Consider the following 22648-nt stretch of genomic DNA (forward strand, 5'->3'; position numbering starts at 1 on the left):
AGAGATGCCTGTTCTGCGATTGAGTACGGGGTTAATGGAGGCTTGTGGAGCTCGTCATACAAACCAGGGATGACGTGCAAGCCAACTCAAAACCAGTACCGTATGATAGTGGCTAGTTTTCGCTTTGCAAACAATGCAAGAGAAAAACTTGCAAATTAATATCTATTATCAGGCATCTTCTTCAGCTCATTGGTGTTCCCCCATTGAAACATTAAATGCAAGCGACGTAACCGCCGATGTTGATAGAGAACTGGCGGAAAGGACTCATTGCGTGTGCATCAAATGATAATACCCAAATTCCACAGAATAATGCAGTCATCATGAGAGTATAAAGAATTTAATTAACAGAACGCATGTCGGTATATATTTCTTATAGAGGTTGTGCGATTGTAGAACTATCCTGATGATGCACTAATCAACCCATGTCATGTCAAGCTCTAAGAAGAGGACCTCTGATAGTGAAAACTCCGCTCCACAAGAAACTGAGCCTTGTTGAGAGAATTCATCAGGCGAGCTTGCAAGGTACGTCGAACACCAAGCATCGCGACAAGCATCCCTCTCCAACCGTTTGAAATTTTCAATTGCTCGATCATTCAGCAGTAAGCCAGCATTATATAGAACGACTGGTGATATGAGTTACAACGCCTTGCTGAGACCTTCCCATTTCACGTCCCATCCTTCCGAAGGAAAGCCAGGCGCGTTCCGATCAGGAGCTCCATCCCAGCCTGCAGCCATGAAGGCGATCGCGTACAAGAAAGCGCCTGACGACGGCAAATACGGGAACGGCACTCGGGATCCGCCTGGCGCCAGGCCTACATCGTCGAAGGGCATGTTTTCGTCAAGGAGGAAGTCCACTGCTTTGGCAGGCTCCCCGATGCGCGCTGCATTCATCGCCAGCACGCCAAAGTCCCACCCCCAGCAGTCGTCGAGACGCCATGTTTTCCAGATCTGCTGGCTCGTGGCTTTCATCACCGATAGGTCCAAACGATTGCTGCCGGGTAGCCAGCCATATAGACCGGCCAATGCGGGATGCTCCCAGTTGTACTCCGTCCACATGTTTTTGATCCCTGGCCAAAGCACATAGAGGCCGTCTTGGATCGGCAATGGCGCAAGACCTTTCAATACGGTTGACCACGACTCTTCTGGTTCCAGGCCCAGTCTCTTCCACCACTCCACGGCGACAGACAGACCGAATCGCCAGTACTCGAGCTCAAAGGCTGCATTGTAGGTAATCCGAGGATCTGTATTCTCCGACACAACGTGCAAAGGAGGCCCAAGATCATACACGGATGACGATTCATTCCATACGGCATAACTGGCCATAAAGTCAGCGGTGGCAGCCATAATGGGCTTCCATTTCTCCAAGGTTTCCCTCCTTGGGTGTGCACGATAATCCAGCTCTGCAAAGGCCATGGGATGCGGCTGTTGCCAGATGAGGAGAGCGTTGATTTCTCCCGGTGCCATTCTCCCTGACGGGTCTGTCATCTTCGGCCAGCGCGCACCTTTGTAGCCCTGAGAGGAAGCTCGTTCGATGGCGCCAGGAAGGAAGCGATTGTAAACTTCCAGGCTGCGATACAAGAGAGGCCATTTGTTGAATAATGCCAGATATGCGGTGTGCCACCAATTCATCTCCATATGGAACTTCCCGTACCATCCCAAGTTGACTAGTCCACTCTCTTGGGGTGGGTAGTTGCCTGTGGCATTGACGGCCATGACATATTGGCCCAGGACAATACGACGCTCCAGCTCGAACCACCGGGAATCAGAGCTACCCGAGAGATCGATCGCCCCGCCACTCTGCCAGAATGATGGCCAGTACTCCTCTGAAGCCTTTGCGATAGTCTGAGCGTCGAGAGGCTCCACAGGCTGAAGCCCAAAGGTCGCAGAGAACTCTAGAGACGAAGACGGATCCGAGAGCTCGAGCTCGAGGACGTACCGGTGATCTGTCAAATGCTTTACCTGACCTTTTTGGTTCCATTGGAGGACGACATGGTACTTAGCGTCGTCTAGACAATGGCTCAGACGGGCTTGCGTGCTCTGTACTGCTTCAATTGCCGTGCGATGGGAATCGGGTTGGTCCCAGATCCCAACATAAGGTGCGGAGAACTTTGACTTCCCATTATTGAATGGAAAATCGAGAAAGACGCTTAATCGTCCACTACGGACGAGAGGAGAGTCAATTTTCACACCGACAGCATCTTTCTCCGGATGTACACTTGTCTGCACCGTGATATCAACTCCTTCCCACATCAAAGAACTGTGTATTGTCCCTGTCCACAGATCAAGAGTTTGCGTCGAAAACTCTAGGTCACTCTCTGACACCGATCGATCGCCGAACCACAGACCGATCCTTCCCAAATTCATCCTGTTGGGATTGGAGATCAGCCATTGGGACACCGGTGTTTGTGGATCGGGCATGTCGTAATTCACGCTTCGCCCATGTGTGTCCCAATCCTGTCCGCGATAGTCGGACAGAGATGCCCCCGGAGGGAACTGGTCGTTCTTCCAGCCCCATTCTGACACCGTCGGGAAGGGCACGAATGTCTGCAGTCCAGTGATATCGGCGCCAAAAGCAAAGCGGCCATTTCCAACCTGCATTGGCGAGATCAAATTGCTGGCTGTGCGAACGGGATTGTGTCGTCGCACTAGACGCTGCCGGTCGATCTTTGATCCTCCATCGTTGGCCATGATGTGTTTAGTTTTGCGTGGTTCAGCCAGGAGAATTGGCTTGCGCAGACACTGAACAACCTTCAGGTGAGTATAGCTTGGAAGGGCAACTCAATTGTGATGGGTACGTCATCAGTTTCCATCTAAGCGCACAGATACCTCGATAAAGTCCGCTGTTATTAGCCTGAAAAGAGAAGATTGACGATTCGTCATCAGCCACATCAAGAACAACCAACAATCGAATCCCCCACATGACCAGTCCCATGAGTTCACCGCCAGCAGCAACTGTGATGGATTGAGCAAGCACTGAACACAGCGTTGGGTCAAAGCAGGCCGAGAGCCGTCATTTATCCAATACAGCCGGCGGAAGAAAGAGTAATCCCATCAATAAGCATCTGTCATTGCGGAGATCCCTCCATTCTAAGCTGGGGTAGATGGATTAGCGTTCCAGAAACGGTTTAAACGGCTGACCATGTCATCGCCGGGGGGAAGCTTGGGGAAGCTTAGCCCCCCACTTCCCCGGCTTTTTCCCCAGACTGACTAGCTCCGGTCATTCCATGAGGGAGCTTCTCTCGACAGCTACGGAGTATATGGCAGTGGGAACCCCCCCACTTCTCCCCAATATGACCTTCTCAGGAACTTCAAAGTTACAGCTTTCGAAGCCAGCACTCTTTAGAGCACGGAAATGCAAGGAGTCAGCATTGGGGGACGGGAGTTTCCCCCCGTGGTCTGGTACAAGCATGCCTGTCTGCGCAAGTTGTACTTCCTCATCGCCGTCATCTGGCTCTCTTCGGCGACAGGAGGCTTCGACGGCACGATGATGAACGGCCTGCAGACGCTGTCCTACTGGGAAGACTATTTTCACAACCCCAGCCCGCCCACACTGGGGTTGATGAACGCCATCGTCCCGGCCGGAAACCTGCTCGTCAACTTCTTCGTGCCGTATATGGCCGATAACTGGGGCAGAAGGACAACCCTCATCATCGGCGATCTGATCCTTTTCGTGGGAATCGCCCTTCAAACGGGTGCGACGAATATGGGCATGTTCATCGCGGCTCGTTTCATCGGCGGCGTCGGTTCGTCCTTTGGCACGGGTCCCTATCTCATCACGGAACTGGCGCATCCACAGCATCGAGCGACAGTAACGGCCATCTATAATACGTGCTATTATATCGGAGCGATCATTGCGGCATGGGCAACTTATGGAACCTTGACCATCCAGAGCCAGTGGGCGTGGAGACTGCCAAGTCTTCTGCAGTTCGTGACGCCGGTCATTCAGTTCTCTCTCATCTGGTTCGTGCCGGAATCCCCTCGTTTCCTGATCAGCAAAGACAGGCCTGACGAGGCACGCGCAATACTGGATAAATATCACGGTCCTGCGTCGGGCCCGGAATTCGTCCAGGCCGAGTTCGACGAGATCTATCACACCATTCGGTTGGAGAAACAATTCGCCAAGAAGGGCTGGAAGGAGCTCTGGTCGACCAAGGGGAATCGCCATCGGTTCGCCATCTGTCTCGCCCTGGGGATCTTCGCCAACACGGCCGGAAACACAATTTTGTCGTACTATCTCCACCAAGTGCTCGACAGCATTGGCATTACATCCTCCCGGAAGCAGCTGCAAATCAACGGTGCGGTGCAGATCTACAACTGGGTGTTTGCGCTGGGCGTAACCTTCTTCGTCGACAAAATCGGCCGCCGGCGTCTCTTCCTGATATCTGTCGGCGGCATGTTGATGGTTTTTATTGCCTGGACTGTCTGCTCAGCCCTATACACGGAGCATCAACAGCCGGGCCCAGCAAAGGGCGTGTTGGCCTGCATCTTCCTGTACTATTCTTTCTATGACATGGCATGGAGTGGTCTGTACCAGGCGTACGCATGTGAGATCCTGCCGTACGATCTGCGGGCGAAGGGATTGGCGGTGGTGGTCATTTGCGCGTATGCGGCCAGCTTCTTCGGCAACTACGTCAATCCCATCGGTCTCGCCAATTCCGGGTGGAAGTACTATCTCCTGTACGACTGTTGGCTGGTTGTGATTTGGGTTACGATATATTTCCTCTTTGTGGAGTCGAAGAACACGACGCTGGAGGAAATTTCGGTCATTTTTGACGGAGAGGATGCGCTTGTGGGCGGTGGTCTTGAGATGACCAAGCGCGAGAGGGAGCTGAATGAGCTGAAAAGTAATGCTGTGGAATATGTTGAGAAAGTACGCCTGAGCAAGTTGGACTTTGTGGCTGACGCAGACGAGGTATTCTGTCGGTAGCTATTACAAAGCTTTGGTTGACCACTCTTTGTCACAACATAGCTTTGAAAGGATATCCTTTATTTTATCGAATTATTTAGCACCTACTATATAATATGAGCCATGCCAGAACAGTTTCCAGCAAAGTATTGCCAGGTAACGGGTTCTATAGCTGGCTCCGTTGACCCAACGCTACGCAGTCGAGTCCAGTCATACTAAATAGGCGAACCCAACCTCCGATCGTAGAAGCAGTTCTCAATTTACCGGGTTGAACACGTTGGAATAAGCAGAATCTACTTCATTGGGTTAAATTCACAATCATGATCATTATTGCTTATCTCTTTCCGTATGAGTCGCGATCAAATAATATCTCCATGTTTTCTGTTTGCGGTATTTACACGACCTCAAAACTGGACCAGATCCTTGACCTGCACAGCCTGCCCCGTCAGAATCGACCGGTTGGCCGCAATCCCCGTGAGAATCGACATGGCGCCATCGACGTGCGAAGCAGCACGATTGAACCGGTCTGGTTCCGGCTTCCCAAACAAGTCATTGAGAAGCACCGGATCACCACCGCCATGGCCACCTTGACCTTCGTCAATCGGGACCTTGTATGGTTCGGCGAACATGGGATGGACGGTGATGTCGATACCGGCGACGGCACCCTCCAGACTTCGATCCCCGCCTGCATTCACGTATGACTGCTCTACTACGTTCACCTCCAGACGGCCCTTGCTGCCGTTGAAGCAGACCCGGAATCCTTCCCAGGGCGCATACGCGACGAGACTGTACGTCAGCATGGCGCCGGAGCGGTAGCGCACAATCACTCCCATTGTGTCTTCGATGCTGATGCCATCGCCAAATACACTCTGATCGCGATAGTAGCCGTCTTCCTCTTCGGCGTCGAGGTACATGGCCTTGAGCTCGGCATGGTCCTCCAGATGCAGGGCAAAGGGGTCGTCTTTCGCATACTTGCTGCCATGAGCACGGGAGTAGAATCTCGTCTCGCCACGCTTCTCCGCGTTCTCGCGGCCGTAGAAATTCAACTCGCCCAGAGCGAAGACGGTCTCCGGTTGCGTCCCCAGCCAGAAGTTGACCAGGTCGAAGTGATGGGTCGCCTTGTGCACCAGCAGCCCGCCGCTGTTGCGCTTGTCCCGGTGCCACCGACGGAAGTAGTCGGCGCCGTGCTTGGTGTTCAGCAGCCATTCGAAATGTACCGAGAACACCTGCCCAATGGTGCCGTTGGCGATCAGCTCGCAGACCTTGGTGTTGTGGGGGGCATATCGATAGTTGAACGTCACACGCAGTTTGCGTCCAGTCCGTTTGACCGCATCGAGGATCTCCTGACATTTCACCTCGTCGATAGTCATGGGCTTCTCGCTGATCACGTCGCAGCCCAGCTCCATCGCCCGAATGGCGTAGATGTGATGTGTGCGGTCAATCGTGGTGACGATGACGCAGTCGGGCTTGGTCTCTTCGATCATGCGGTCGAAGTCGGCGGCCTTGTACGTGGGGACTGGCTCGAGACCCAGTTTCAGGATTTTATCGTTGGCATAGTTCATCCGCGTCTGATTCGTGTCGCAGAAGGCGACCAGCTGGGCTGTGTCGCGGAAATCCTGCGCGATGGCAGTGTAGAAGAAGCTGGCACGGCCACCCGTGCCGATGAGCGCGTATCTCGTGGGTGCCATATCGATTTCTCGAGTCGATGTGATACAGATGATGGTATTGGAAAAATCAGGTATGCACTGTACCTACCTATCCAGCACATTTATGGATGGAGAGACGGTAACTTCTCCTCGGTGGAATGATGCTCCGCCTCGTCAGAATGATGGGCCGAAGAGGGTTTATCATCCCCATCTTCAACGTTGAACAGCGGGGATTGCTTGACATGTTGCACCACTTTAGCCGGCGAAGCTAGCGAATATCAATCAGCGACGCGCCGATCATCTCTTTAGCCTAAATATGAATTATGTACTATCCAAATTAATCACATTCGTATCGTCATCATATCCTCTTGACTACGACCATCTTCCAGCTTGCTACCAGCCAAGTGACCGCCAACATGGCAAATGGAATCCTCAAAGTCGTCGGGGACAAAGTGGTCGATTGCAGCGGCCAACCGGTCTTCCTACGGGGGGCCGCAATTGGAGGATGGATGAAGTGAGTTAGCAGTAGGAATGAGAGAACTACTCGGGCTCTTGCAGAAGGCTAATCGGGATGATTCTAGCATTGAGAACTTCATTACCGGCTACCCCGGGCATGAATCGCAGCACCGTGAGTCGATGCTCAAGGTTCTGGGCAAGGAGAAATACGAGTTTTTCTTCGAACGTTTCCTTTACTATTTCTTCACGGAAGCAGACGCCAAGTTCTTCAGGAGTCTTGGCCTCAACTGCATTCGCATTCCTTTTAATTACCATCACTTCGAGGATGATATGAATCCACGGGTGCTGAAGACGTCTGGCTTCAAGCACCTTGACCGGGTGATTGAATTGGTAGGTCGTCACGATTATAAGTGATATATAAGCTGACGAATCCAGTGCGCCAAACATCAAATCTACACCATTCTAGACATGCACGCCGTCCCCGGAGGGCAGAATGTAGACTGGCATTGCGACAATCCTACCGCGTATGCCTCGTTCTGGGACCACAAGGACCACCAAGACCGGACCATCTGGCTCTGGGAGCAGATCGCAGCCCGCTATAAAGACAATCCCTGGGTGGCAGGGTACAACCCGCTGAACGAGCCCTCTGACGCAAAACATTACCGTCTCCCGGCTTTCTACCAGCGGCTCGAAAAGGCTATTCGCGCCGTTGACCCGGATCATATCCTCTGGTTGGACGGGAATACTTTTGCCATGGAATGGCGCTGTTTCGACTCGGTACTACCGAACTGCGTGTATAGCATTCATGACTATGCTAGCATGGGCTTCCCAAGCGGTGAGCGGTACAAGGGGACGCCCGAGCAGAAAGAGAAGCTGGAGCAGCAGTTCCTTCGGAAGACCAAATTTCAGCGCCGAAACGGAGTGCCGATCTGGAACGGGGAGTTTGGCCCAGTATACGCCGACCCAGCACTCGATGAGAATGCAGATGAGATCAATCAGGAGCGATATAATCTACTAGGCGAACAGCTGCGCATCTACGACAAATATCAAATCCACTGGAGCATCTGGCTGTACAAAGACATCGGCATCCAAGGCATGGTGCATACCTCACCAAACAGCCCGTGGAACCGCACCATTGCGTCCTTCCTCGAGAAGAAGCGCGCGTGCCAGCTCGATGGCTGGGCTCCCCGGCCCTCTGCAGAGGTAGATGCCTTATTCGCTCCACTTATCGCGTGGATCGACCGCGTCAGCCCTAATAAGAAGATGTACCCCACGCCGTGGAGCACCAAGCGACATGTCATCCGCAGAGTGCTGCATGACTTTCTGAGCGCCAGTCTCTCGAATGAGTTTGCGGAGCTGTTCGCGGGGATGGATGAGGCGCAGCTCGAGGAGCTGGCGAGGAGCTTCAGCTTTGAGGAGTGCGTGCAGCGGGAAGGCTTGAATCGGATTATGAGCGCGCATGCGAAGGCAGGAACTGCCTAGCATGTTGCATTATGAAGATCGCTGGCTGTTATCAACGCCGTAGAAGCATGTTTTTATGTACGGCAGGATAAAATATCTCACATATATAAGGTTATTTACGAGGAATGAAAACCCTAATGATGGTGTTCTGATATATATATATATATCTGGTAGAGCAGTGAGTGGATGGTAAAACTCTTTTCTATTTAGTGATCCTCATCATGGATCTCTATATCGACCAGTGTTCAGACGCTGTTTTTTTTTTCCTTAAAAAAGGAGAAGAAAAAAAGGAGAAGAAGGAAAATAGTTATTGAAGACTGAGACTGAAAGAAGACAAGAGAAGAGAAGAGAAGCCTCAGAGATATACCTAGGCATACATGTAATGTACAGTACATACGTGTACTAGTACATGATCTGGCCTGGTCTGGTTCCGGTCGTAATTTACAAGACTAGAAGATATAGGTTTATTTTATTTTATTTTTTTTCCCTTTATTTTTCCCTTTTTTTCCTTTTTTTTTTTCACTTGCGTAATCAACAAGTTGGAATTCGACGGACACCATCACATAATATCTAATATATCAGGTGGCTACGTTGTGGCTGAGGGAAAGGAACAGTTACTATTTTATTTATTTAGGCTTGGGGCCACTTAGTCTGATTAATTTCAAGAATCTGCAGCAAGTTCCCATCCCAGAACCAACCCCGCCCCCCCAACAAAAAGAGAGAGAGATAGAGAGAAGCGAAAAAAGAAGGAAAGGGTAGTAAAGAGTACTGTGCAGCACGTAATATCAATTTAATAATCTTTACTACCTAGATACTTACCTGGATATACCAAGTAAGTACTGTAACTAGGTACCTAGGTAGTTGCTGGCGAAGAATTGCGCCCAATCCATCCATGCCTGTGTCCGGTTCGGTTCATATAATACCCCCTAGGAGGTACTTCGTACCATGGGAAGTCCACTGTAAGGTTTAACTAAGCTTATTTAGATTAAGCTTATCGACACATATTTACTACTCATTTAGGTAATTTTTTTTCCTTTTCATCTTTTTTACCCTCGATGAAAGCTGTCAATAGTAATAATAATGATAATAATATGGCGATTTATCTGCTGTTTCTACAGCATCCAGCCAGCCACAGCTGCAGCTCTCGACCCTGTCTGGCTTATCCATTCAAACCCAAACCCAATCCAAACCAGCTAAACCCAATGATGCCAACTAAGCCCTTCCCGATACATGCTCTGATACAAGTTGTCATACGTCAGCGGAACCTGCGGCCCCTCCGCGTCGACAATATACCCGAATTCGCATCTGTCATAGGCAACCTTGGCCTGCTCTCTGTAGAAATCATCGAATTTCTTTTCCAGTGCGTCTTCAAGGCTCTGCACGTCCCCTGCTGGGTGGAGCACGCCCCATGGCTTGACGCAGGTGATGCCCTGGCAGGATTTGAGGACGAGGAGGAGTGCGTCGAGGCGGTTGATTATTTGTGAGCGGGGGTGGCCTAGGATGGTGATTTCGTCGTCATCGTCGGCGATATCGCTGGTTGGGTAGATGTTGTTGAGCTCGTAGGGGTCAACCTGCATTTGTTCTCATCATGAGCGGTGTGTATACATGATCCCTGGAAGAAGGGTGATACTACCGTCAGATCATACAGCTCGTGCTCGTTGTTGCACCAGACGGAATAGTACAAGTCGTAGCCACTGCCGTGGATGCGGAGGGCCTTGTACGTGTTGTTTGTGATGACAGGAGGGTTATCGGGTCCTAAATCATCCTGTCTATTAGCGTGACAAAGTCATTCCTTAGAGGATCGCCTCCACAGAGAATGTCCTTCAACACCGAAGAGACAGAAGAAACTCTCAGAATGAAAGCGATGACTATCTCAGGTCTGTGAAAAAAGCTGAATTCTGAGTGACAGACGTCTCATATATGCGAGAAGCGAATTGAAGACCAAGTATGGCCGACCTACCGAGATAATTATACTCTCCCTCCGGAATCGCAATACCCCAGAATTCCACATTCGCATGTTCATGTCGAATGGTTTTACTGCTTCCTCCAATCGGAACCGGCACGCCGTCGAAATCCTCCCGCTGCTCGATGCCCGCGATCTGGAACACTGTCGGCGCGAGGTCGATATGCGTTGTTACCGCCTCTTCGACGTAGTCTGCTGCCACGCCGGGGCCACGGATGAACAGCGGGACGCGAATGTCCTCCTCGAATCCACACTCCTTGCCCGGTTGCAACCGGTGCTGGCCGATGTGGTAGCCGTTGTCGGATGTGTAGATGATGTAGGTGTTGTCCAGGATGCCTGCCCCTGTGAGGCGAGATACGACCTCGTCAACTAGCTCATCCACGCCTTGCAAAGCTTGCAGACGGGAGCGGTAGAAGTGGTCGTTGTAGTCGATGTTGCTCTGGTTCTGTTTCGGCAGCCGACTAATCCAGTTCACGCCGCTGGGCTGGTTCTGTCAGAAAGCGTTGTGTAGGTTGTGCAAATGAACAAAGCTTACAGCATCAGGATTAAAATGTTCTGTTCGTGGAACTTTCACATCCTGGAATAGATGCTTATGTCGGTCGGCAGGTACCGGTGCAGTCATCTTAATGATCTTCTCTCCTGTCCTGAATGACGGGTCCACATTGGAATGCGGCGCTACAGGCGCAATGCCAAGGAAGAAAGGCTGGTGCGCGGCAATCGCATCATCTAGAAAGCCAAGTGCTTTTTCTGTGGTCACGTCAACCGTGTGGCGGCCTTCGTAGCTGACGGGAGGGTCATGGTTTCGCTGGTACGTCGAGTTGAGATAGGAGTACGTGTAGGGGTCGAGCAGGAAGTCGGAGCCGTTGAATCCGGCCACGTAAGGGGAATTGTAGTTGTCCACCGTGTGCGCATTGAAGAGCTTCCCAACGTAGTATGTGGCGTATCCAGCGTTCTGCAGCCAGACAGGGAGGAAGTTGGAATTGAATCCTCTTTCCACGAATTTCGGATAGCCGCCTGCGGTAATACATAAGACAAAATCGACAGAAGAACACAGGGCGATAGCTGCTAACCGTATGGCGGGCTGACATCTGTCACGTTGGTATTGTGCGCAAATCGGCCGGTCCACAGACTGACGCGTGCTGGACAGCAGATGGCCGTGGGAACGAAATGATTCTTATAGAACGTGCCGCCTCTCTTAAGATGCTTGGTGGTCAACGGCATGTACGATAGCGAATCCAATTGCAGATCCTGATCGTCGACCAGGATGAAGACGATATTGGGACGTGTTGAAGCTGAATTGAAGCTCAGGTTCGGGTCCAATAGCTGCTGCAGGTCAGCATTGTATGATGCGTGACATGCGGTGAGCAGCCCCGCGAGGGCGCTCAACACCGAGATAGCTTTCATGGCGTCGGGTTCATGCTATCAGAATTGCTGTATAAGCTGACCTTGATTATAATTACGAAGCTGAAGCTCTATACGCAGTATACATACAGATGGAGTATTATTAGTGGAGAAGCGATGACGTTGGGGCGCGATCAAATGATGCGATGTCGCGCTTTCCCCGGATAGGCAACCCTCCTGCATACGGCCCTGCCCGACGGCAGTTGCACGCGATGTCAATTATTCCTGTTATGATTGCCAACTAAACGCAGAATTACAATCCTGACAGCTGAGAAGGAATGCAATTAACCTCTATGTGTTGTCTAATTGTCGAATTCAACGTCGAGGTACGGAGTACGGGAACGTGGACAACTATCTCACCCTGCAGGCAGACTCACGCGAGCATTATCGATCTAGATCCCTGACCAGTTCCTCCGATCTGATCCGTGGCCACCTGTTTCCACAAATGAATTTCTCCTCCCCGACTCTCTCGCCGAAGGGACAATGATGGCGTGCTTCGATCCCGGGGCTCCACACGGCTAGAACGTGCCGAACGAACCAATCTGTTATGCGCGCTTTGACGAATACGTCCAGCTGATAATCGAGCGATGCTTCTCTAGACCGTATCCATGGCCGGAGCTGAGTTACCAACGGTGCGAAAAGAGTTCATTGGACGGTGCTACGATACGCCACATGGTCGGCATTAAATTTTCGAAAGACATTACCTAGGTGCTTCTCTTCTGATCACGGTAATAATCACCATCATCAGATCTTGGAAACTGTCTGAAAATGGCAATGAGACAGGTCGAGTCTGTCGACGAATCGAGTCCTCTCAATGGATCCGCCAGTTCGTCGTACGGAAGTCTCAATAAAATCAGTTCAACAGACGATGCAACACTGGTCGATACCGATACAGAGAGAGCAATCACGCCTAAAACAGTGACAAAAGATGACAGTGTTCCTCTCTCCTCCAATGTGTGGAGTATAATATCGGTTCTGTTGCTAGGTAAAAAGCCGTTGCTGCTTCAATTCCACTGCGACCTCTCTGACGTTTATTCCAGGCGAGTTTGTCGCGAATGCAGATACCAGCCTGGTGTTTGCCTCTGCTGTCCGCATCTCATCTGAATTCTCAGCCCTGCAGGACGCAAATTGGTTGTCTACTGCCTATAACCTGGGCGTCTGTGCCGTGCAGCCTATGGCAAGTCTTTTGTCTGGTTCCCAGAGCAGTCATTTAGGTCACTGACTCATAGCATCCAGTATGGCAAGTTGAGCGATATATACGGCCGAAAACTGGTCCTCTTGGTTGCGTATTTTTTGTTCGCGGCAGGATGCATCTTATGGTATGCTTAGCAAATGTATTTGAATGGGACATGTCAACTGACTGTGCGACAGTGGCATAGGACGACAAATGTGGCATGTAATCCTTGGTCGCACGGTGACCGGGGTAGGAGGAGCAGGGATGGTCGCAATGGCATCTATTATCATTACTGGTGAGCTATCTACCCCCCTCCTCTACCTTCGTTTCTCTTCTGATATTATCGGCAGATCTGGTCCCCAAAAGAGAGGTCGCAACATGGAGAGCTTACGTCAATATTTCGATGACGCTGGGACGAAGCCTCGGTGGTCCTGTAGGTGGTTATCTGACGGATTCGATTGGATGGAGATGGTACGTACATTACCACGATGGGGTGACTAATTGCTAATGAATTGGATGCAGGTTATTTCTCATTCAAGCCCCCTTGGTGGGAGTTGCTGCAGTCCTCGTGGTGACAAGGCTAAGCCTCACCCATATCCAGCGAGCTGACGAAGAAGATGGCCCAAAATCGAAGCTTGAGCGGATTGACTTTGCTGGAATCCTGTTTCTATCCACGTCCGTCATCTCAGCCACGTTGCTCCTAGACCTCGGAGGGCAGAAATTCCCCTGGCTATCTATCTACACTGCCGGACTAGCCGTCTCAGCCATCAACCTCTTCATCGCGTTCGTCCTGGCAGAGGCCTACATCGCCAAGGAGCCCGTCTTCTCCCTGCATATCCTTCGCCAACCCAACGTCGCCGCGAGCTACCTCGTCATGACCCTCCAGATCATCGCCCAAGTCGGCATGATGTACACAATCCCGCTGTACTTCCAGATCACAGCGAGGACCTCCGCCACCGTAGCTGGCGCGCATCTCGTTCCTGCCGTTGTCGGCAACGCCCTCGCAGGGCTAGCCGCCGGGGCGACAATCAAGCGAACGGGGCGCTACAAAGCCCTGATCGTGAGCGCCGGACTCGTCGCGTCTGTAACATACATCCTGCTGTTCTTCCGCTGGAACGGGGCGACCAATTTCTGGGAATCGCTGTACATCCTACCGGGTGGCATCGGCACGGGGATGGCGCAGGCCAGCTCCTTCGTCAGCATGACATCCATGCTTGAACCTAGAGATATCGCCATGGCGACAGGGGGTTTCTTCCTTTTCACGAGCCTTGGCGTGTCGACGGGGATTACGGGGTATAATGCTGCGCTGGAGATGGAGTTTAGTAGACAGCTGAGGGAGAAATTAACTGGGGAGGGGGCGGAGAAGGTCAGCAGCCTCTTTCTCGATGATTCCTTTTTTTTTTTGGTGCTCCAGGGTTACCAAAACCGACTGAACTGACAGAACCTTGGGGCGTTTATAGATAATCAAACACGTCCTCTCCGACGCATCCTACATCAACAGTCTCCATGGACATCTCCGGGACGTCGTCGTGTCGTCGTACGTCGCTGGTCTTAAGCACACTTACAGTGAGCATCCCTTAACGAGATTCTTCTCGTTGCTTTAGTTGTCTCATCTCCCATTCTTGAGGAAAAAAAAAAGGAGGAAGAGGAACATCCAGCTAATGATATATAATAAACAGTAATATCACTGGTCTGCTCGCTTCTCGCATCGACTATAGCTCTGACGATTCGGGATCACCGGCTTTAATTTTTTTTTCTTTAAAAAACAAGTGGGGATTTCATCGCCTGAAGTCTGCTGGGGAGAGTAAGTGTTTTTTTTTTCAGGGAAAAAAAATATGGGATGAAAGAGAAAGGAACAGAAAAAGAAAAAGAAAAAGAAAAAGAAAGAAAAAGCACCATCTATGCCTTATTGTCAGAGGCATGTATGTATTCTACATACCACTTATTCGATATGAACGATATTTACATGTTCACTACAGAAAAAAGTAAATTTCATGACCTGGAGATAGGCATGCTCTTCATTGTTAACTAAACTGTCTGTTTGTCTGTCCGTAACTACTCCTGCGTGTGTATATATGATGTCCGAGCGATTGTTCCGAGAGTCCCATCTGCGTGATTATATCCAACATCATCAGCACTGGACGCGATGTATCCCCTCAAACGAGCAGATAGCCAATACTTGTTTACTCCCACAGGAAGTTCAACTTCCTCCATCCCGTCTTCGGCGTCGCAAGAGGATCGGGTTGCTGCTGCGCAATGTCGAGGAACTTCCGGATCGGCGCCTCTGACAACGGCACAATCCGGGTCTTCTTCACCACCTTGTAGCAGAAATACAAAGCTAGGATGATGACGATGTCGAGATAGGCGCTGATGAATGTCTCCGTGTCCCATCTGGATTTCAACATTAGTTCAGTTCAGCAGTCTCCGACCCTTCTGGAGAGTAGACTGGCTTACTGTCCGTGGATAAACGTGGTATAACCCCCAGTCAGCAGAAGAATGGTGATTGAGATCAGACTCGTCCATGCGGCGTATGGTTGTAAGGGCCCTTTCCAGGGCAGCTCATCGCGGGAGATGCCTTGCTTCTTCATCGCGTAGTAGAAGCGCAGGTAGACGGTGCAGATACTGTAGGAATTAGGTTAGGGGACTGATCCAAAATATTTGGTAGCACTGCAGGGTCTTACACTATCCATCCAACGAGTGCTGCCGCAGAAATCAAATCCTGCAGCCAGGTAAACACGGTCGCCGCAGAATCACTTAATGACATATAGCCCAATGCAACGAAAGCTCCCACCGCGGTGACACAAAGATAAGGGACGCCCCAGCGACTGGTTCGCTTGAGAAATCCGGGCGCATGCCCTTCCCTGGCCAGGCCATACAAGGTACGTGATCCGTTCAGTAGACCTAGAACAGAAGTCAATCCGGGCAACAGTTTATATAGGATGAACTGACTCACCCGAGTTACCCGCACTCCAAGCGCTGGTAAGAACAACGACGTTGATGATCGATGGCACCGCTTTGATGCCTGCCCGTTCAGCAGCAATGACGAAAGGGGACTCCGCCGCTGTTCCACTGTTTTTAAGCAGATCTTGGTCGTTGGAGGGTACGAGCAGCGTAACCATGAAGATTGAAATCACTGCAATATCTATCAGCAGCTGACACGACAAGGCCGGCAGCATGCGTACCGTAGAAAAGAAGCACTCGCCAGAAAATCCTCTTCGCAGCCTTTGGAATGTTCCTCCGAGGCGCTCGCGTCTCTGCAGCGGCCATCGAGATACTTTCGACTCCACTATATGCGTACACTGCGTTGGAGAAAGTGGTCCAAAACCCCATGAAGCGCCCCAAGAATCCTCCATACCCCAGGTATTGTACAAAAGGGCCGGGGTTGTGCCAGAATCGAAAGCCATACGCTTCGTGGTTTGGGCCGCCGCCGCACGTAATAACCAGTGCCTACAATCGTGAGGAATTAATTCACTTTTAGAGATCCAATGAATCGACGTACCATCAGGTTCATCCCGACGATGAGCAAAATCTTGAGCGTCGCAAAAATAAATTCAAGCTCCCCATATATACGAACCAGAAACAGATTGCTCGCAAATAGCAGTGCACCAAACACGGTAATCCAAACAGCATTGTTTACGGTAACCCAGAATTCGGCAATCACTGCGGCCGCCACAATTTCCGCAGGTATAGTGATGAGGTTTGAGTAGACGGAGTTCCAGCCCTGTGCGAAAGAAAGCGCAGGATCGACAAAGTACTCTGCATGTCGAATGATACCTCCACTTAGAGGTACCAGGGCGCTCAATTCTGCAATGGATATAACGACTCCAGACACGAGAATGCCGACAATCGTGTAACCCATGCTGAACACCATCAGTAGGAATGCAGATCACGCTGGTGGCGATCTTACAAGGCACCTGCAGGTCCTCCATTGGCGATGGCCCTACCAGACCCGAGAAACAGGCCCTGACATGGAGCTCAGTATCTGGATGCGGTCCTTTAGGGCAAGCGAACGCACTGTACCGATGGTTCCTGCCAACGCAATCATCTGTATATGACGTTGCTCCAGGCCCCGCCTTGAGGATATGTTAGCATGATACCGAAGATGTCCGTGGTGTAGAGAACTGCAAACCGAAGGTCCTTCTTCTCGTTAAACTCCGGAGGGACGTCCTCGACTGAGGCGATCTCGACATCGAGTTCACGACCACCGCTGAGGTCATTGGCCTTTTTGAGGTCTTTTTCGGCGGATTCCATTGGTGTAGCCATGTCTGATGACAGCTTGACTAATGAATATTTGATGGGAGGACGGCTGTGGGACGCAGATCGAAGTGATCTATATGGGTGGAAGATCAGCAGAGTTCTTTCACTCTGGGAGATACAGTGTAGATAAGCCATATCAGCTGCTCAATATCTCACCAGGGATCTGAGCGCCAATGATAACGGCTGCAATAGACAGATAGTCGCGGTAATAATGAGTCTGCTGATAGGAGATTCAACCCTGGATTGTGCAAAACTAGGAACACACCCAAGCAGTGATACGATGCACAGAGTCTCCCAGGATGGAAAGTGCGTACCACAGGAACAGCAGCTACCACAGCCATCGTTGCATGCTGCCGGCGCAAGGGATGAACAACAGTTTCCTTGGTTGGAAAGTAGTGATTCCAAACTATCCAAGCCCATTGCGCCGCAATTGATAGTGGATATCCTCTTGGACATTGTATCGTTCGATCCCGGTCATCTTGATACGTTATTATTGGTTGGGGAAGGACTTATCGTTCTGGTATCGCCTAGCCTCATATCATGCAAGGATATCGGGGCCATCGAGGGTATCATTATCACCCCATGAAATAAATGAGACCCCTAATGGGCCTCCCCAACACATTCCCCGCATTCTGTACATGCATTTGACGCGATAGTCTCCACAACTCCCTAGATTTAGACCATGCCATTTTCTTAATTGATATCCTCGTTTGTGCGGACATGCTATGATAGGTATACGGTAGTTATGGTATATGACTCGAGATTCTAAAACCAACTACGTACTTGAGTTCTGATTACCCTTGTGTTGGAGTCTCCATACCCGGGTCGTATGTTCAGAATCAAGGGCCTGTCAGGCTGAGCATACCACGTGCCTTGTCCCTTAAACGCATCCATGGGACGATTCTTTCTATCTGTACATTCACCATACCTCCATTCTCTGACTTAGAGAGTGAATGGATCTCTGGAGCTCTAATTCACTTACAGCTCGCTTAGCTGGCTGATCTCAAGCATAAATAACAGACATGGGAGCCCCTTCTATAACAGTAGTAGATACAGGTCAGTCCAGCTCGCTGGGTGAATGAGGCCTAGGTAGGGCCTTCCTTTTCTACCTACCTAGTCTACTATAGCGCGTCCTTAGGGTGGAAATAACAAAGAAAGCCAGTTTCTATACAGTACAAACGTGACTCATTTACTCCGTATTCATCTGTGCCGTTTGTCTCTTGATCGCTCTGCTTCTCTCGACCTGGTGGTCATCATTTCTCCTTGCTAATTACCTGTCACTAATTAATAGAAGGAGGTAACTAGCCAGATGTCAGAAATCGTGTGCAGTTTGATGAGTTAGTTGCTGTTGCAAAAATCACTGTCAAGTTTATATATATAATAAGGTAGAAGTATCAGGAGTAAACTGATTAAATTAATTCCCTCATCTCATCTCATTTCTATTTCATTGATCATTACAGGCATAAATAACCACGAGGAAGGCACAGTCAAAGGAATACAAACTCAACAGCACAATATGAAATGTGCTAACAACGCTAGTTTAATTGTCAAAAAGGGAAATAAGGAGGGGAATAAAAAAAAATGAACGCCCAAAATAAAATTAACATCAACTCATACCATCACTATCCATTATCATATCACCCCCGGATCATATCACGGCCGTAAAAAAAGCAGGAAAGCAAAGCGAATTCTATAGCTTATGAGACAGAGTCCTTCAACCTCCAACGCCGGAAGTGCAGGTCATTATACAACATTATAATGGATAAAAATTGGAGGGAGGATTGGCTTGATCGATGGCGCGGGTCCCAGATGGCTGGCGACTGATCAAGCACAACAGAGAGAATAGTCGTTGGAAAAGGCGGCTACTTCATCGATGCCGTCGTGATGAGCATATCTGCCTGTCCCGGTCGACGAAGACGGTCGATCCCAAAATGATCCCTCCCGTCCAGACCCTTGTAGATCCCGAACCCATAAACAGGCGCCTCTCGCTCTCCCGGCGGCGTCACGACCAACCGCGTCACCAGGTCAGTCTTTGCCCGAGGTTGTTGCAGTGCTTTGTCGGTAAGCAGTGGACTCTGGTAGAGGAAACTGATCAGATCAGCCAATGTGCTGATGTCGTGAGGCAGGTAGCGCTGGCGACGGGGCCAGATCACCAGAAACGAGAGCGCGTACAAGGCGCAGAAGCCGGCAAGTGCATAATAAGCAGGCAAGCACGCCGAAATCCGGACCAGGCCTTGCGAGGGGTACCAGAGGGCGATGAAGACACCCCCCGAGAGCACTGGAATGGCCAGCGACACGACACTCATGTAGGAGATCCAAGCAACTTTGTAGTGCCCGGCGAGCAACGCAAGGATCGTCACTTCAATGGGAAGGCATGCATTGTACGAGAGCAATAAACTGTGCTCGGCAGACGTCCCCTCAGGAGACGACATCGACTTAAAGGGTTGCAAAGCTCGGAAGTACACGTCAATTGGCTGCCACGCAAGGAAGAGGACCGTCCCAATGAACGCGGGAATGAAACTGTAGACGAAGTTCGATGGGGAGAACCCACCATCTGAAGCCCGGGTCGGCAGCTTCGTCAGAAATCCCCGTGGGATGGCATCCTTGACAAAGCTGACTACCACAAAGGCGACGAACAGGACCAAAATAATCACGATCCATGCCAGGACGAAGGTGTCCCGCAAGAACCAAACGGTCCATCGGTATCGAGTGAACGGTGAGTGCAGGCTTCGTTCAAAGGCTTCATTCTGTAACATTCCCTGGTGTTCCAGGTCCTCGTCGGCAGGTTGGCTCGAGGACCCGACTGGACGCTTCTCTTGACTGTTGGATTGGTCGGTTGGGTTCTCACCAGGGGCGTATTCCTGTCCGATGCCGTAGAAGGTCTCCTCGTGGTCCAACAGCCGCCAGTAGCCGAGTCGAAGTACCCTCGGTGTCAAGGCTTCGCGCACGCTTGGGGCTGTCTCAGAGCGGTCAAAATAACGGAGAATATTGGACTTCTGAATCAGCGGGATGAGATCCGCCAAGCTCACCGGATCCCACATCAGTCCCGTCCAGCCGGAGCAGAAGCGCAACATGAGCAGAAACGACGCGACCACCAGCAGTGCGTAGAGCGCCACGAGTGTCCAGCCCACCGGTTGGACGGAAACCCACCTCCAGGTGCCCTGGCCGTCGATGTCATAGTGCTTGGTTTGAAACAGGCAGCTCTGCAGCGGAACGGCAAAGAGATTCGACAGCCATATGCTGAACAGAGCAAATCCGACCAGGGGCTCGCCGTGCTTGAAGTGCGACAGATCCGGGAGCACAAAATTCCGTGGCAGGATCGAGAGCTGTTGCAGGACGCCATTGATCTGACGTTCTGATGCCATGATGCAGAAGGGAGTTATGCGATAAACCGCGGCCTGAATGACAAAGGCCCAGATGACAAGCAGGATCGCAAGCAACTGCGGGAGAAACTGAAAGATAAAATATCGCGATCCACCGACGCCATCATAATCCCACAAACCTTGATGACGCTGAGACCAGGCATTGCAAAAAGCAACCCCGGCAATCATAAGAAGACACAGGAAGATAAAGATGGCCAGGGCCCATACACGCAGGACCACCGGGACATAATCGAGTGACGGATATCGATAATTGCCTTCATTCGGTTCCACCGCAACAAAGACGTCCGCATTGACTGACTTCTCGCGCTCAAAGCTCTTCTGCCGCTTAGGTTGATGCTTTTTGATTTCGACAGTGGTTGGGCCCGTGCGGATATAGTATCCCAAGCCTTCATCTCCGATGATGCGCTCGACGGGGTAGTCGCTGCTGTCGACAGAGCCATGTCTCCCCACGCCCGTCACCTCCTCGTCGCGGGTCAATTGGTCGATGGCAAAGCGAATGTAGGGTCCGTCGTCGACTCCGGGCGTGGGTGCATTGGTATCGTGTCTTGGGTCGCTCGTGTCCAGTCTGGGACTGATCTGACAGACTTGGTTTTCGCCAAAGCGCACCGTGCTGGTGGTGTTCCGTCGGCTGGTCTGGGTCTCCGCCGGCCGTCGATTCATCTTGTCTGATGAATGAGACGATTCGGCAAGGCTTGTTCTGGAACTGGAATGCTGAGGTGAATCGGGCTGCGATGGAATGCGGGACTGCGGAGTCGCGTACTGCACGACGGTGACGTTGCTGCTCCCGGAGGACGACAGCGAGTAATAGTCACCAGAGTGCTGAGATGGTTGGTAGGCAAGTTGTGGTTTGCTGTCTGTAAACAAACAACCAAGGCGGTCAGCAAGAATCCATGTACGGAGTACATACAATGGATCGATTTGAAACCTACAATTGACGGTCTTCACATTATCCGGAGAGCTCATGACGGTCGCGAATTGCGAAATGTCGACAGCATGGAAAATGCCTGCATTCTGAGTGGCATTCCCCTGACGCCGTCCATTCTGTTAATAATCAACCCGTTGGTGGGCATGATCGAAGGTATCGGGGGGCTGGGAGGGGGAGGAGGCTGGTGATGTGAGTTGGATGGATGGAGTTGTTTCCCCAGCCACCAGCGTGGCACATCCCGACTGGCAGTTGAGACATGGCGCCAGGGGCAACCAGTCTGTCGGGCAGCCATCAAGTGCCCTATGTTGACCGCAAGTCATTTGCTGGCCAGTCGTTGTTGAGTTGTCCCTGGTTGCGGTTTGCATATGCAGTCTTTGAGCAAGCTGGACGGGGTGAAGGAGGAGCGGTACTCGGTACGGCTCTGGATTTGCCTCGGGGCGGGCCGCAACCTTAGCACACCAGGAAAAAAAAATAATCAACAAGAATAAAAATAGGTAATTAAGCAATTAATCGGCAATAATCCGATTTCTAAAAATAAAAAAAAAGCAAATCTGAGACAGATCTTCGACACCTTTCTCCCTTTGTTAGAATTTATGGCAAGGAATATAGGTAGGGAACCCGCCTGGAAGGGAGATAAGAAATATACTACCTAATGCAAGAAATATGACGAAAAGAACATAGCAAGGGGACATGAGTAGGGAGTCCGCCTGGACAGTAGATGATAAATACTACCTAATCAGTACAGAAAATATGGTGAAGAGAATATTACAAGGGATGTGAGTAGGGAGCCCACCTAGGAAGTCGATGATAACCTAATACAAGAAAGATGGTAAAGAGAATATTATAAGGAACATAAGTAGGGAGCACGCCTGGAACATAGATAATAAAAACTACTTATAGTAGGTAGGCCTGACAAGTATTTTCTCTTGAAAGTTCAAACTGTGGAGACAAGCGAGACCTGTAAGGTTTGTAGTAATAAATAAAATAAAATAAAATAAAATCCCTGGCAGTGTTGGGCAGATCACACAAAACTCAGGACATCTGGCCAGCCCCTGCTACTAGCAGGAGATAGGCAG

At 50.7% G+C, this 22648-nt stretch overlaps 8 protein-coding genes across 8 annotated transcripts; 3 read left to right on the plus strand and 5 right to left on the minus strand.

The window, feature by feature from the left end:
• Nucleotides 1-636: 636 nt before the first annotated feature.
• On the minus strand, nt 637-2688 carry VTN77DRAFT_2267 (uncharacterized protein; the record flags this gene model as incomplete). The annotated part of the gene is made up of 1 exon (XM_069418087.1): nt 637-2688. The coding sequence occupies one exon, from the start codon at nt 2686-2688 to the stop codon at nt 637-639; it is 2052 nt and encodes a 683-aa protein (XP_069279451.1).
• Nucleotides 2689-3352: 664 nt separating this feature from the next.
• On the plus strand, nt 3353-4927 carry VTN77DRAFT_2268 (uncharacterized protein; the record flags this gene model as incomplete). Its single annotated transcript, XM_069418088.1, has 1 exon — nt 3353-4927. The coding sequence occupies one exon, from the start codon at nt 3353-3355 to the stop codon at nt 4925-4927; it is 1575 nt and encodes a 524-aa protein (XP_069279452.1).
• Nucleotides 4928-5310: 383 nt separating this feature from the next.
• Nucleotides 5311-6594, minus strand: VTN77DRAFT_2269 (uncharacterized protein; the record flags this gene model as incomplete). The annotated part of the gene is made up of 1 exon (XM_069418089.1): nt 5311-6594. One exon carries the CDS (start codon nt 6592-6594, stop codon nt 5311-5313), a length of 1284 nt encoding a protein of 427 aa, XP_069279453.1.
• Nucleotides 6595-6968: 374 nt separating this feature from the next.
• VTN77DRAFT_2270 (uncharacterized protein) lies at nt 6969-8490 on the plus strand (the record flags this gene model as incomplete). Its single annotated transcript, XM_069418091.1, has 3 exons — nt 6969-7066; nt 7134-7398; nt 7444-8490. The coding sequence occupies 3 exons, from the start codon at nt 6969-6971 to the stop codon at nt 8488-8490; spliced, it is 1410 nt and encodes a 469-aa protein (XP_069279454.1).
• A 1172-nt stretch (nt 8491-9662) lies between these two features.
• On the minus strand, nt 9663-11836 carry VTN77DRAFT_2271 (uncharacterized protein; the record flags this gene model as incomplete). The annotated part of the gene is made up of 5 exons (XM_069418092.1): nt 9663-10040; nt 10103-10224; nt 10430-10916; nt 10968-11446; nt 11503-11836. The coding sequence occupies 5 exons, from the start codon at nt 11834-11836 to the stop codon at nt 9663-9665; spliced, it is 1800 nt and encodes a 599-aa protein (XP_069279455.1).
• Nucleotides 11837-12607: 771 nt separating this feature from the next.
• Nucleotides 12608-14754, plus strand: VTN77DRAFT_2272 (uncharacterized protein; the record flags this gene model as incomplete). The annotated part of the gene is made up of 8 exons (XM_069418093.1): nt 12608-12818; nt 12874-13010; nt 13070-13152; nt 13205-13302; nt 13358-13478; nt 13530-14373; nt 14468-14573; nt 14687-14754. The coding sequence occupies 8 exons, from the start codon at nt 12608-12610 to the stop codon at nt 14752-14754; spliced, it is 1668 nt and encodes a 555-aa protein (XP_069279456.1).
• A 436-nt stretch (nt 14755-15190) lies between these two features.
• VTN77DRAFT_2273 (uncharacterized protein) lies at nt 15191-17258 on the minus strand (the record flags this gene model as incomplete). The annotated part of the gene is made up of 9 exons (XM_069418094.1): nt 15191-15398; nt 15462-15629; nt 15689-15908; nt 15961-16140; nt 16190-16454; nt 16507-16867; nt 16915-16970; nt 17023-17080; nt 17137-17258. The coding sequence occupies 9 exons, from the start codon at nt 17256-17258 to the stop codon at nt 15191-15193; spliced, it is 1638 nt and encodes a 545-aa protein (XP_069279457.1).
• Nucleotides 17259-19126: 1868 nt separating this feature from the next.
• VTN77DRAFT_2274 (uncharacterized protein) lies at nt 19127-21610 on the minus strand (the record flags this gene model as incomplete). The annotated part of the gene is made up of 2 exons (XM_069418095.1): nt 19127-21501; nt 21577-21610. The coding sequence occupies 2 exons, from the start codon at nt 21608-21610 to the stop codon at nt 19127-19129; spliced, it is 2409 nt and encodes an 802-aa protein (XP_069279458.1).
• Nucleotides 21611-22648: the final 1038 nt, after the last annotated feature.

This window comes from Rasamsonia byssochlamydoides (assembly GCF_041956645.1).
Source record: "Rasamsonia byssochlamydoides strain NRRL 3658 unplaced genomic scaffold VTN77scaffold_17, whole genome shotgun sequence".
Taxonomy (NCBI): Eukaryota; Fungi; Ascomycota; class Eurotiomycetes; order Eurotiales; family Trichocomaceae; genus Rasamsonia; species Rasamsonia byssochlamydoides.